Source organism: Bombus vancouverensis, chromosome 5 (genome assembly GCF_051014615.1).
Source record: "Bombus vancouverensis nearcticus chromosome 5, iyBomVanc1_principal, whole genome shotgun sequence".
NCBI lineage: Eukaryota > Metazoa > Arthropoda > Insecta > Hymenoptera > Apidae > Bombus > Bombus vancouverensis.
In genome coordinates this window covers 6,848,592-6,863,967 of record NC_134915.1, presented here as the reverse complement: position 1 = coordinate 6,863,967, position 15,376 = coordinate 6,848,592, and the positions used below count along the sequence as shown (strand labels likewise).

Sequence of the window (15,376 nt, the reverse complement as noted above, 5' to 3'; positions counted from 1 at the left end):
ATTTATCAATGAATGAGTAAACTTATTTTTTTTAATATTATTATAAATTTGTCATGCATTTATTTTGTATTATATTACTGTTCGAATACACATTCCATGAATTTAATTTGTGTGCACACATATACAATTTTATATTGCACGTATATTAAATGTGTTAATTCTTACATTAATTACAATATCTATTTGTACATATACGGATGCATACATGCGCACACAAATTACTGTTGAAAACATTAACAAATTTCATGCTTATAGTCCTAAGATTATAATATAAAGAATACTAGAATTAAAAAAAATTCAAACAGGTATATTGTAAATGTTATAAAAGAAATAGTTATAATATTAAACATTAATTTAATAACAATAATACACAAGCAAAGCTCTGGACATAAAAGTGAAATTGGACATTATGGACTGTTTTGAATCAAAAAACAAATAATTAAAAAATGTATCCCACCACTTTTATACAGACATTCAACAATTTGTAAAATATTTCTGTAAGCATAAATTTATAATTTATAATTGTATCATATCTTGAAATAAATTTATGTAAAATTCACTTTATATGTTAATTTATATAATAAATATTTTACAAATGTTAATTAATATTTCGCTATGAAGGCATTCAATTTTTGGATTCGGATTTATATTTCTTTAAGTTCATCTTTCCTGCTATATTTTTATGTGAACATATATAATAAATATCTTTTATTAATTTGATATCTTCAAACTAATGCTTTATTATCTGGGAACATAAAACATTATAAGCAAATAGAGATAGTCAAATATTTTAGTTTATTATTATTAATTTTGTTATATCACATTCTTACAGTGGTATCTGTTACAGAAACAACTGAAATTTATACATTATGAATATTAATAAATGCTAATAATTTAAAAATATTATTTGTAAGAATTAAATTCTCACGATAAAATATAGTATTTTTTCGTTTATAATATTTCAAGCAGTAAAAAGAGTTACTTGAAATGTAAGCTGTAATTATCAGACATTATTTTTTTATAGACTCATATGTTAAACATTTTATAAATTATCTAGTTTATGCAAATAGCCATTTTTGGATCTAGTATTTTTCATTTCCTAATGTATGTACAAAATTTTTTCAATACAGTTTTTATAACTACTTAGGACAAAACATGAAATTGTTATCATTGAGTTGTCACATAAAATACAATATATTAATGGCTTAATATGTACAGCATTTGTTACTGTAATTTTCAAGCCCTTCCATAGGGACTGTTACTAAAATATCGTAGAAAGCATCAATATCTAACACTTAAAAGACAGGATATATTTTATCGTTATAACTCTTATTAGGACAGAAAAACACAAGAAAATAAAATAAAATTAATCTTTAAAAAATTAATTATTATAAGATAATTATTTTGGCATCTTTGCTTTCATTTTATTCTATGCATTGTTTATAAACTTTATTTTCTAAATATATACAAATTTGTTAATATTTTCTGTGCATTTCATTAATATTTTCTACGACTTTTACATGTTTAGGTTCCATTACAACATACATAAAATAAATGAAATATATTTTGAAATAAAACATTTTCAATTAAAAAGAATATAAGGATTTTTTTATAAAGATGTAATACAAACGTCTTCAATTCATTAATTTAAAGAAATTTCTTTACTTAACAATTGTATCTTGTTGTGTTGGGAACAAGATAAATAAAATCATTAAAACCTTGTACCACTATACTAAACTTGTCTTCATCGCTTCATAGGCAGTGGCATATTACGTTTCATAAGGTATATTTCTAATTATTCTTGACCAAAACCTTCTGTTTCTTCAATTGCATAGTTTAACTTTTCTACTAGTTGATCATAACTCTTATATGGTGGTAAATCCAATCTATTGAAGCATGTATGTGATCTAGGTAGCCATGTATCCTTTCCTACTTTTTCTATGCAAAATCTTTGAGGACCATTGCTCCCTAAAGAAAATAAAAAAAGAACAAAAACAAAAAAGATAACAAAAAATAGTTTCAAATGTAAATCATCTGATTTCTATAAATTATTTCATATTTATTTAGTTATTGATGTTTACTATTTACCCATTAGTTCTGCAAATCCTCCAACAGGTACTCGACAGGTACCAGTTACAAATTGCAAAAGTCGAGCTCGTTTTTCACTATCTGTTCTTGTTACAAACTGAATAAAATATATAAATATAATAAATGATATATATACTAGATAATATCTTACAAATAATTTTGTATGCATAATAACGAACCTGCCAAAACCATAAGATTTGTTTGCTATTTCGTGTATAATGTCTATAAATTGTATTGCGTTGCCAGTCTTCTACATCTATTTCTTGCATACCACAGAGCATAAGTTCTAATTCACGTTCATCAAAATATTTCAACCATTCCAATGGTACAACCGAATTGAAACCTTCCAAAAATGCTTTAGTTTGGTCCTCTATACCTCTGGTCATTCTCCATTCTGTCATTAACCTTATATAGTAATAATCAATGAATAATTATTTTTTAAGATGTAAAATGTTAATATTAATTATAACAGTACCTAATATATTCTTCTTTATTATCTTCAATAACTCTAATTTTGTCACCACCCTCTTTTAATTCATGATGTATTACTTGACCAAGAATTTCAAAATCTACGCTATAATACAATTCGAGACCACACTCGTCGATATTATTTTCTTTTATCCACACAAGAGATTTATAGAATTCTGGATCAATAGATTCTATATCTTTCATAACCAATTTCTTATTTAACATACGTTTATAAAACGGCATAGTGAAACCACTGTAGATAAACCGTCCATGATAAAGAGCCTACAATTAATGTATTTATATTTATTATATATAACATATTTATATATACAGGGTGGTTGGTAACTGGTGGTACAAGCGGAAAGGGGGTGATTCTACGCGAAAAAAGAAGTCGAAAATATAGGATAAAAATTTTTCGTTTGAGGCTTTGTTTTCGAGAAAATCGACTTTGAATTTTCGCTCGGTTCGCGTGCACTTTATCGCGTCTCGTTATAACGGATCTCACTGTAGATCGTTGTCTCGATTGACGTTATGTAGATAAACACTTTCAATGTGACCGCAGTGTTTTCCTACCTATTAACTTACTATCCGACTTTTATCGCTATCCACTATCAGTACCTATTAGTCTACCATCATGTCTACATACAGCAATCGGGAATATACGGACATGATACTTTCGTTAGGTGCGTGTGGTGATAACGCACCACAGCTGATCATTACAGATACCGGTATCCCAATCGTCGACATCCTGACAGACGTGTTATTCAAAGAGCAGAACGAACCCTTGGCGAATATGGTTCTTTTGAAAAACTTGGACGACATGGTGGTCGTCGACGACGCGTTAGTGTAAATGTTGAAGAGCAAATACTAAAGGACGTTTTGGAACATCCTGACATAAGTGCAAGAAACCTTTCTTTGCGGTATAATCTTAGTTGCTTCACGATTCTTCGAATTCTACATGAAAACAACTTACATGCTTATCATATCACCAGGGTACAAGGACTCATACCTCATGATAAGATTTCGCGAAAGGCATTTTGTCATTGGTTGCTTTAACAGCATGCCAACAATGCAGAATTTTTGTTAAAAATTTTATGGACCGATGAAGCGAAATTTACAAGGGACAGCATGTTCAATGTCCATAACATGCATAATTGGCAAAATGAGAATCCTCACTCTATTCTTGAAACACATTTTCAAGTAAGATGGAACGTAAACATTTGGGCTGGCATAATCGGACATCTAATTATTGGGCCATATTTTTTCGAAGGAAATGTAACGTCAGCAGCATATTTCGATTTCTTACAAAACGAACTACCGGAATTATTAAATGTACCGCTGAGAACTAGAGGAAGTTTAATTTTTCACAAGACGGTGCACCGCCATATTTTAGTCGTCATGTGACAGATTTTTTAAACCAACATTACCAAGGCTGGATTGGTAGTGCTGGTGCTTGGCCACCACGCTCTCCTGATCTACAGTGAGATCCGTTATAACGAGACGTGATAAAGTGCACGCGTACCGAGCGAAAATTCAAAGTCGATTTTCTCGAAAACAAAGCCTCAAAAGAAAAATTTTTATTCTATATTTTCGACTTCTTTTTTCGCGTAGATTCACCCCCTTTCCGCTTATACCACCAGTTACCAACCACCCTGTATATACACTATATTATATTTAGCGTATATTAATTTCATTGATTTTATCAAATATAATATTATTAACAGTAGAAATTATCATACCATTGCTATAAATCTTCCAATGAATTTAAAATACTGTAAATGATCAGGATTGACATAAGATGCTGGATTGATTTGTAAGCTATAATTATTCTTGTTGGCATATTCAAATAAACAATACATTGGATTTAATACTTCATGACTCAACAGGAAAAACCATTCCCTGAAATCAGAATTTGTTTAATTTATTTTTATTCTTACAAAATAAAATTTTTTCCATGGAATTGCTGATTCAATTCTTACCTTGATACACCTCCATAATCTAACCCTTCTTCCCCTTTAAATATGATATATAATCTGCGCCTCAATGCAAAAGCTTCTGCATTCATTATTTGATGATAAGAATCTTCAAATAATGTCTGTCGATTGACACTAATTTTTATATGATTCGGTAATGCATTAGTTTGACACAAGAAGCGAAATTGTGATAATTTCCATCGGAATGATCTTTCATATGCTCTTGGTACACGATAAATACCTTTAGGACTAAATAAAAATATAGTAGTGAAGAACATAATAAGGCAAAAAGTTAAACTAGTAAAGATTGATAAAAAAAGATTACACAAACCCTTTAGGTGCTCCAGGTCTTGGATCCTGAAATGTAGTTGTTCTTGTATTATGATCTACAAAATATCGAACTCCATCTTCAGTTAATCGCATTTCCCAGCCATCTGGTAATGGTGGTTCATCAATTCCAGTTTCTTGTCCTTGCGTTCTTGGATCCTCCCATTGTGTAGTACGATTTTTATGATTTACATAATAAACTCTTCCTTCTGGTTGTTTACGTCTCTCCCAGCCAGCAGGTAATGGTCCCAAAGCATCATCATCATCGATTATGGATGATGTTGATGGTCCTGCTATAGCTGCTTGATTTCCATGTGCCTATATATACATATTGAATTTATTTCTATATTAGATTGTTAAATATCTATATTTTTAAAACTCAATGTAAAATATAAATAAAAATAAAATTATATATATGTTATAATTATTTATTACTTACTTGAGGATAAAGAAACCGTTGGTTACCTTGTTGTACCACATGCTGTCTTTCACCTTGCCAGTGTTGAAAATGTTGTAATCTTTCTGTATTTGGTATTTGCCATGTTGTAGTTCTTCTATTATGATCTACATAATAAATTCTGCCTCTTGGATCTCTACGAACTTCCCATCCATGTGGCAGAGGTTGTGGTCTTTCCCAAGAAGTGCTTCGTGTCATATGATCAACATAATACCTAATTAAAAATGTACCATAAAAAAAAGAATATTATATATTTTCTAAAAATGTAAAAATTGAATAATTTTTTAAAATAGTACAACCTTCTCCCATACATGTCATATCTCATTTCCCAACCAGGAGCTAATGGCTCTTCAGAATGATTTGTAGGACCAACTTCAGCAAGTACTATTGAAGATTCAGGTTGAGTTGACTGACCAGGTATCATAGTAGTTTGTCCTGTTAATGGAGCGACCCGTTGTACTACTCGGGAATTTGAACGAGTAGTTGTAGGATTTGTATATTGTTCAGTACGAGAAATTCTACGTGCATCATCCAAGGATAATATCGAAGATGGGTCTGAACGTGCGATTCCACGTCCATCTGTCATAAGAAACACTGTAGGTTGTTCTAAATGAGAACCATCTGATAAAGTAAATACTACAGATTGCTCTGTTTGAGAATATCCCTGACTATCAGTTAATCCAGAATTTCTAAGTTGATCTACTCTAGAAACTGTACATCCATCTACTAAAGAAGTAGTATCTTGATCCGTTCTCATAGTTCCATAACTATCTGAAAGAGGACCAGTTACAGATTGTTCTGTTCGAGAGTTACGTTCATTAGAAATAGGCTGGTCTGTTCTACTATGTGAACATATATCTGTATTAACTACAGTTAATTGATCTGATCTAGGTATTCCAACTGTTCCAGGTAATACTGTTGATTGTTCAAGTTGAGAAATATTACGACTTTCCGAGACAGAAACCTTTGGAAATAATTCTGTACATGTACCAAATCTTCCATCTACTATACCAGATGTCGATACATGCTCTATTCGAGACATTTGACGTCCATCTGGTAAAGATCCTGTAAAACGTCCTGGTAATGTTACAATGGATTTGTCTGCAGGCGATATTGCGTGCCCATTTGATAATGAATGCGATGCAGCGGGCTCAATTTGTTCATTATTCTTATTGGCATTGGCCTGTTTACTTCCACTACTATAAGTAGAGTTCTGATAAACATTTGGTAATGTTCCATGAAATGTAGATGATGCAACATGTTTAGGTTCGTGTAATCTCATGCGAGCACGAATCCCTCCATTAAGAATGCTACTATTACTAACAGCATCATTATTTGAAACACCTAAAATATGACTATGTTTGTACTTAAATTAAGAACAATTTCATTATTTATATATATGTGTATACATAAGATATATAATTAGAATATATAAAACTTGTTTTTATTACACATACAGGCGCACAAAAGTTTTATGTAATTTATATTATAAAATTATTCTGTATGGTTTTTTATTTCAGAAATCTATTACTTATTAAATACATAAAAACAAAACTCAGCATGTATGTTTAGTTTATATTTAAAATTATTCAATCATTTATATTTTACTATACATTATAAAGATATTTCAAGTTCAATTTTAAATAACTTAAAAAAGAAGACAACTCCTTTCATTCTTCCAAATTGAATAATGAAAAAATTTGTGTATTTTCTGATACTTTATTTAAATGCGAATAACACTTACTTTAAACATATTTTATTATAACAAATAAATAAAATATAATGATAATTTCTATACAGATGATTGCAATATCTTAAAAATAATTTATACTTTAATTTACACATATCACATTTGCATTTTGCTGTAAATATTATTTATTCATTACTAGATGTTTACTTATTTCTCAGTCTGTTAGTTCTTCCAAACCTACACTACTAATTATAAAGCAATAAGAACACCAACACTAGAAGTATCTTATAGCTATATGAATGTAGCAAATATGTGTAGAATATGTAGAAAATATATTTTTTACGAAATCGTAATATAATTATCTATGATTCTCTATAAAAAATTGATTACTTAGTGATTCTGAAATATTATACTGCAAATTCAAAGCCAATCATAATATATCATACTACACTTGTTAATTTGATCATCATTGAAAAATTATCGTGAAGTTCTGTAAAGATGTGATCACATAATTAAATATTTTAGATGTATGTGTAACAGTGGAAATTAAATAACCCTATTCCTTATAAAATTAAAAGTAAGAATGCCCCTATTTAAAACATTTAAAGTAACTAACTTTTCCAAGAAGAGAGAAACATTTTTAATATCTTGTTTCATTAATTTATTGATTTTTAAAAATTAATATAGATGCTTTAAAAATTTTATTAAATTCTATAATAGACAGCTATATTTGAAATGTCATATAATGTCATATAATGACATACACTACACATATTAGATCGCCCAAAAAGTTTCTTTCGTTTTATAAGGAAATAATGGATGCACAACATTTTCCGTTTTATAGTATTTTATCGAATTACGTATGATCCATTTTGTTCTATCAAAATAAAGATCACAACGTTCGACAGATTAGGTTTCATGTTTGTATAAAGGTGCATTGTTGTAAAAGACGTGTCTGTAAAAGAAAAACACTTTTCAGACAACCTAATAATACTTATTTAGATAATACTCATTATCCTGGTATTCTTTCCTTAAAATTTTGTAAAAATTTCTGTCTCATTTATCATTAGTTAAAAATTATTTATTCATTTATTATTTAAAGATTATTATATGCTTGATCTTAATTTCTTACCATCATAAGGCATACAGCCAGATTGCGTCTGACACGATAGTGATTCATTAATAGTTAGTGATGACGTATTTGGCATGTTAATTCTTAATCCATCAAATACTGTAATCAATTCTCCAACCTTACATAACTGAGAATCATGTTTATTTTCAGTCATTAAATCAAACGTTACTTCCATATTTTCTAATTTCCCATTATAATGAGATAATACTTGAGAAAGACTTATTTTTTTTTCTCCAATTAAAGTATCTTTTCGGAATGTACTGTGATCTAACAATCGAAAATGTAATTGCGAATATGGAGTTACAAGTATTGTAAATTCCTCGTTCCATTTTGGTTGATATGTGGATTTTGAAACTTCTGTCTTCCGAGGACTTTTATCATCAACAGAAAATTCAATGTAAGGATTAGGCTTTAAAAATGTAGAACTTCTTAATATAGCACCTTCAACTAAAATAATAAAATTTTATTATATGTACCTAAAACAGTATTAATATTTAAGAGTAATATTATATAATTTGTTTTTTATGTATTTTTCTAACAATTTTTATATGTTTAATATTTATCTGGTAAGTAATTAAAATTAAACTACATTATACTGTAAAATTATGACTGTTAAATTATGTAAATGTAAAACCATGTACATGTATATACACATATTCATATATATACTACTATGTATAGGTATTTGGACACTTCCTATATCTTTTAAATGCATGAATTGTCAAAACTGAAATTTTTATATTTTGAGTCTACTCTCTGTTCTTATAACATCCACCAAATTTTGTCTTGATTGGACATAGATGGTGCTTGGAACTTTATCCCAAATAAAGTTCTTTAATTTAATTTTTACCTTTGATCCTACTACAGTATCTTAAATGTAATTAGTAGAATATGATAAGATTACGGTAGGATAGGTAGGATGAAAAATACTTCGAGAGAAACACTTAAGATAGGCAACTAAGTGTATCTGTTCAACATTGAGATTTTACAATAATAATGAGAACAAGTGTTTCCAATCACATTTTAATAGTTTATGTATACTTTATGAAGATTCATGTATTTATTACAGATAAATGTGAAACTTGATTGATACATGTATATTCCTTGTTTCAGTTTTAGTTTAGCAGAACATTTGAATTCAGTTATGACAAGAAATAAAGAATTAACAATAGAGAAATATTCTCCTATCATAATGTTAAACATATAATAAAAATATCTATGTTCAGATTGGACTGCACCAAGTATTCAAATACTTATGCACGATAGTGCATGAACTATACAATACACAAAAAAATATGTTAAATATACATAACAATAAATAAGGATATAGAAACTTACTAGTAATGCTTAATTGGTGAAAACCAGACGATGCCACTTCTTCTTCACAATGAGACATTGTATACAATTTAGTATATTTTAATAAGATAATTTTTGAGAATTCATAATTTCTTAACTATTTATATGTAAGTTTTACCTGCAATATTTTATAACCTTAATAGTACAATTAAGTATCAACACCTTTATCATAAGTGCGTAAATAAAAATTACAAAAATAATTTAAGGTAAAATTAAAGGACATTGTGAAAACAACTAGTACTATGTTAAAACAAAAGAGATACTTAAACCAGTATCATGAGTTGGTAAATTATGCTACATCAATATATAAATTACCAAAATGAAAACGTATTTCAGATATTTTATAATGGCGATAAACACTAAATAACATGTTGTGAAGAAATGCACTTACATATATAATTAGTAGTAAATACACACATTACCCATTAAATACAGTACAATACGATTTAAAAACTTTATCGTTTTCACATACTAAAAACACTACTGCTATTGGTATCCTTTCTAATGATCGGATATTAAAATACTCAAATAATTGTAACATACAGATGTATTTATCATGACTGTTGCAAGTGTATCCAGCTCCAATGCATTGCCTGTATCTAGGATATTAACGTTTGTATGATAGAAAAGGTTCTTCCACACTCACAATTTTTATCACAGAACTTCGTTATCAGTAGGTCACCATCTTTTCACACATCAAAGGTAGGAACCTTTTATAATATGCAAATCACTAGGTATAAAAGTATAGCATGTGGATGCGCGCGCATATATTATGTATTTATCTCACAGAAAATGTAAACTGTATTAAGTCTCTATATTTCGAATTCCCTAGAATTTAATAGCATAAAATATGAATTTACTAAAAAAATAGTATATAATTCGTGAATGTTGGACATGTCAAAGTATTTATTTGTTATTAAAATAAGTTGTTGAAAATATTTGATAATATATATGTACATAAAAGAAGTAGAAGAAAACATAAAAATCATAATTAGGAAATTGTTAAAATATGTATGCCTTATTACGTCATTAAAATTATTATCAAAATGAAGTAAAATGATTGTTACTTTATATTAAAAAGAAGCATAATGATATTCAATATTTTAATTTTAGTTTTAATAATATTAAAAGATATCAGTTTGTAATATTGTAAGAAATCATTAAAAAATATTATAAAATGAAATCTAAAATGAACTCTAAAGATTGGGCTTTTACGCTTCATAATAAAAGCGAATCTGACAACAATATTAGGAACTTCTTCTGATATAAATATAATCTAGCCAGTTCTATAATCTATAAATGTTTATTAGTGTAATATATGTATGTTGTGACAGTAAGTGATAATACTAATATAAAACAATTACAGTATAATGCAACAGAATGTATATAATAGCATGTAATAGTGTATGTGAAATAGACTCTAAAGTCAAAGCTCTTAAATACTTATTTTATATCTTTTATTTTAGCTTTTTACAATATAATAGCTTTATACAAAGTTTTATAAATTAATAACATTATTACATTGATGTGTTCTTGGCTGTAAAGGAAATTATGATAGGACTTCAAAATCAAATAATTGTGTTTCTGTTTTTGTTATTTCCAAAGAATGAAGAATTATGAAATCCTAGCACTTATATTATTACTAAAAATTAAAAACGATAATGCGCTACCTCTAGAGTGGTGTGCGAAATTTATCATGTTTTACAAATATTGACATGAAAATTTTGTTCATATTTGCAAAAATTCTAATTATTTCTCGTGAATTATTCTTATTGCTCAGTTATTTATGGACATAGGAATATAAGAATCGAGCTTAAATGTCTAGTTCAGGCAAGGAGTGTGAAGTTACTTCCAGGGAACTGGGAACATGGTCAGGTGATACTTTGGGGCTACATTGGTTATTGGTGACTTAGTGACTGACTCAATGATGTATGTCAGAAGGAGAAAACTAGTTACACTAATTTACTCTTACTCGATGAGACTAAGAGATTGCGTTTGCGCTACCACGACTAATTATCAATGCGGCCCCAAAATACTACGTTCCCCGCTCCCCAGAAATAGCTTCACCACCCCTCAGTTATTACTCGTTCCCTATATTCTTATGTCCATGGCTCATCTTCACTTATGCTATGTATTCACTTAGTTGTAACCTCTTTCATTTAGATAATTTCATTTTTTAAATATTTTTATTTATTTATTTTTGAAGCTATACTTCAATTCTTACTTATTTTGCAGTACATTTACATTCCCTTTAAACAGTGTAAATATTTCACATACAGGCAAACACCTTTAATACCTTCCAAAGGTTTATACATATGTTATTTCTATTATTCCCAATATTTATATTTCATTTTCATTGCCCTACAATTATATTAATATCATTATTTTTATTATAACTTATTTTAAAAGTTAAGTATATCTCTATCAATTTTTTTAAGGAAGATATTAATGATAATCTACTTATTTCAGTGCAATAAAATAGGACTTTCGATGCATACAAAAGCAGTGTTGCCATCACAGTCGTGTATACAGGTTCGGCTATGATCATATGTATAAATAGGTCCAACACTCATATACCAAAACCAGAGAGGTAACTTCTTTTCTGTTATTCCCCAACAAGTCTCCAGACTTGTTTATATGTATGACTGTAGCCTGTGTATATATTCTTTGATAGTATTTGAGTGATATTTGAATTATTGATATTAAAAATTACAAATTTATCTCGACAATATTGTATTCATATCTACCGTCATGATATTTCTCAGTAATATATTAATATAAAACATTAATGGAATTATCATGTTCATAATATAATTATTAAACATACATTTGTATAGTAGATACATTGTAATATGGATAAAAGTTTACTCATATAATAATTATTAAATTGTTGTTAATTTAAACTAAGGAGTTAAAATTGTTTCAATAATTTTGAAAAGGGAGAGAAGAGCAGAAGAAAGAGGTAGAGTAGGAAACAAATACTATGTATTTCTTATTCTTAGAAAAGACTAGTTCTACTTAACCTATATCAGCAATATTCTAAAGTACATAATTGACTAAAAACAGTGAAATGAAATTTAATTAAACAAAACTCTCAGTTACTCTCTATAATGACGTAAATTATCATTTTTTTTTTTTTTAGATAAATTATAATGAAGTTCACACAATTATTATATAAACAACACATAGGTAAAGCAATAAGATATTTATGGCAACATCAACGAGAAAGATGTGTGCAAGTAACTAAAGCAGAAAAAATTTTGAAATCTATGAATTTTACAGTACATGATGCTACAGAATTAATATCAGCAAAAAGGTAAAATGTTTCATATATCACTGAGGTATATTATAATATACATCTTATTTAATTTGTTATTTTAATATTTATCTTTCATTGTTTTTATATTTATTTCTTTATACTTTATGTTGTTTGTTTCATAAAATTTCTAGAAAACATTGTTTTACTTAATTAATAATGAAAGGTTAATAACATATTTATATCCTTAATCTAAATAACTTCATAACTTAAATCATTGAATGTTACTTAATTTTAAAAATTATTTTGTCAAGTGACACAAAATAATATAAATATAATTTACCTAACTTGCAAATTATTCTATAGAAAGATTATTTTGAGAAAGATATTGCTTGATGTATTTACTTTTTGTAATTTTGGACATTGTAGTAATTTTTACAGTTAAATGTATCTTTTGTATCGAAATTTGGAAGAATATTAAATTATAACTCTTATTATTATTATATTAATCTTATTAATATAATAATATTAAATCTTATTGAAATGAATATTAAATCTTATTAATAATTATAATATTTTACTTTATAAGAATTTATTTTTAAGGACATTGATATCTATAAAAACACCAATAATACTATAATATAACTGTATAGAAGGTTACAAACTCCTTTTAAGATAAGTACTTAGCAACAAATGCTATTAAATATTCGTTTGTATTCAACGAAATTAATGAATCCTTAATATAGTATTTCGTGTTCATATATATATATGTTATTAATTTTTCTTTAGTTAATTGACAATATATATTTATGAATTGAGAAACACTTTGTTAATTTGTAGCTATAAAGTTTTATTATAAATACATTTCCTTCTTTTTCATATTAGAATTGAACATTCAACTGTTTTTAATAAGTCAGAATCTAATTCCAATAGTAAAAGTTGTTTGATAATTGAAGATTGGAATGTTTTACAAGAAGGTGTACCACAAGCATGTGTATTAACGAAAACCCTAAAACTTGATGATGCATTACCAAAGAATATACAAGAGCTAATTACTGACGTTCCAGATAATATAGATAATTTATTAAAAAGGTATATTAATAAAAATATGGCTATATTTCATATAATTTCATTAGTCATTGTATTTGAAATGTACAACTAATGATTTTCTTTTCTCAATTTAAAAATCATTTTAATTACTCAGATTTGTTTATACATCTGTAATATATGATGCACAGCAAGTAAAATTACCACGATTGAAAGATCCTAATCGACCTGCTTGGGTGTTTCCAAGAGTATATGGTATATCTAGTACAAGAAAAATGTGAGTATGAATCATCCGTATGATTACATTTACTTCATATTTTTTAATTTAAAATTTTAATTCTATAACAAAGAATATGTTGTAGGCATAATTTAACAAAGAAGTTTTTACAACTTTGTGAATCATTATGTGGATTAAATGATGTACAATACAAATCAATAGTTCATGATGGACTTGTATCTATGTGTATAGGTATATTATTAAAAGAAAAATATTATAAAATATACATTAAACTTCATGTATTATATGTGTTGCACATTCATATATAATATTTCTATTTTTAATGATCATGCAAGACAATAATATTATAAAGTATTTGACTTTTTCAGTTACGATTATTATAAACCAATTAGGAATATTTATGATTCATAACTTTAAAATCATTAGTTTTATAATTTGTACAAGTTAATTATGTTATTTTATTAGCACATTTTCGTGTATATGTCTATTTACAAGCTCGTAATTTGTCATTTCGTATATTTTAGGGAAAGAAAACGATTTTATAAAATTTTCCTTAAAAATGGATATAATGATGACATCTTCGATACCTCTAGCATCTATAGCTGATGTAAATATGGATAACAAATATGCATTTCCTAATCTTCACCCACTACATTGTACTGTTGGTTTATCTAAATTAGATATTGATAACACTGAGGATTTATATCGTAAGTTGATTATAGTTATAGAAAACTACATTATAGTTTATAAATCATAATTAGAAAATTTAAACATGTACATTTTAACATTATAGCAATTGATACGGAATCGCCATTAATGAATGTTCACACTATTTTTATAAATCACAATCTAGAAGAAGTTAAAAATATAACTGAATTGCCAGTCACTGAAGATCAAATTCACGCACGTTCAATGATGAAATCATTTACTATAGCAGCAACTTGTGCCCGACAAAAGTTTGGATTAAATGTGAAGAAGTTACCTGAACCTATTGTTGTGCAATGTGTTCAGTCAGATGGACAAAATTTTCATTTCTCTGTATACCAACTTAATACCTTAGATATTGATGGCAAAGAAGGAATCAAAAATTTTTGGTGGTCAGAACCATCAATAAAATTATATGAAAAAGCTCTATATGAAAATGGGCAACCTTGTCTTACAGGCTACAATCGTGATGTTTTTAATAGATTTCTTGCATTTTATAAAAATAAATAAAATAAGATAATTATTGACAATAAACTCGTACATCTTTTTTAAGAAAATATTCAAACTTTATGTACCTATAAAAATATTTATAGCTCTTATTCTATCAGCTTTAAAATGATTAAAATTAAATAATCTCGA

The 15,376-nt window shown here is 27.4% G+C and overlaps 2 protein-coding genes across 4 annotated transcripts; one reads left to right on the top strand and one right to left on the bottom strand.

The window, feature by feature from the left end:
• Positions 1-774: 774 nt before the first annotated feature.
• Positions 775-10,208, bottom strand: Su(dx) (Suppressor of deltex). Of its 2 annotated transcripts, none has more exons than XM_033339732.2 (12): positions 9,883-10,208; positions 9,474-9,609; positions 8,136-8,582; positions 5,613-6,657; positions 5,296-5,527; positions 4,861-5,174; positions 4,536-4,778; positions 4,296-4,455; positions 2,564-2,838; positions 2,268-2,493; positions 2,089-2,185; positions 775-1,968 (listed from the first exon to the last, which is right to left on the bottom strand). In XM_033339732.2, exons 2-12 carry the CDS (start codon positions 9,529-9,531, stop codon positions 1,796-1,798), a joined length of 3,270 nt encoding a protein of 1,089 aa, XP_033195623.1. In that variant the 5' UTR covers positions 9,532-9,609; positions 9,883-10,208; the 3' UTR covers positions 775-1,795. The 2 variants fall into 2 exon arrangements, with proteins under 2 accessions (XP_033195623.1, XP_033195624.1); XM_033339733.2 differs by having other exon boundaries at positions 10,035-10,208.
• Positions 10,209-11,343: 1,135 nt separating this feature from the next.
• mRpL37 (mitochondrial ribosomal protein L37) lies at positions 11,344-15,271 on the top strand. Of its 2 annotated transcripts, XM_033339805.2 has the most exons (8): positions 11,344-11,420; positions 11,961-12,081; positions 12,634-12,807; positions 13,633-13,839; positions 13,952-14,071; positions 14,157-14,263; positions 14,557-14,739; positions 14,826-15,271. In XM_033339805.2, exons 3-8 carry the CDS (start codon positions 12,644-12,646, stop codon positions 15,245-15,247), a joined length of 1,203 nt encoding a protein of 400 aa, XP_033195696.2. In that variant the 5' UTR covers positions 11,344-11,420; positions 11,961-12,081; positions 12,634-12,643; the 3' UTR covers positions 15,248-15,271. The 2 variants fall into 2 exon arrangements, with proteins under 2 accessions (XP_033195696.2, XP_033195698.2); XM_033339807.2 differs by lacking the exons at positions 11,344-11,420; positions 11,961-12,081 and adding an exon at positions 12,147-12,453.
• Positions 15,272-15,376: the final 105 nt, after the last annotated feature.

Excerpts from the sequence above, each read along its gene's own strand:
- mRpL37 (XM_033339805.2), top strand. The coding sequence starts at position 12,644 with ATGAAGTTCACACAATTATTATATAAACAACACATAGGTAAAGCAATA. Across the intron at positions 12,808-13,632 it reads GAATTAATATCAGCAAAAAG|AATTGAACATTCAACTGTTT; the intron begins GTAAAATGTTTC and ends TTTTCATATTAG. Across the intron at positions 14,072-14,156 it reads ATATCTAGTACAAGAAAAAT|GCATAATTTAACAAAGAAGT; the intron begins GTGAGTATGAAT and ends AATATGTTGTAG.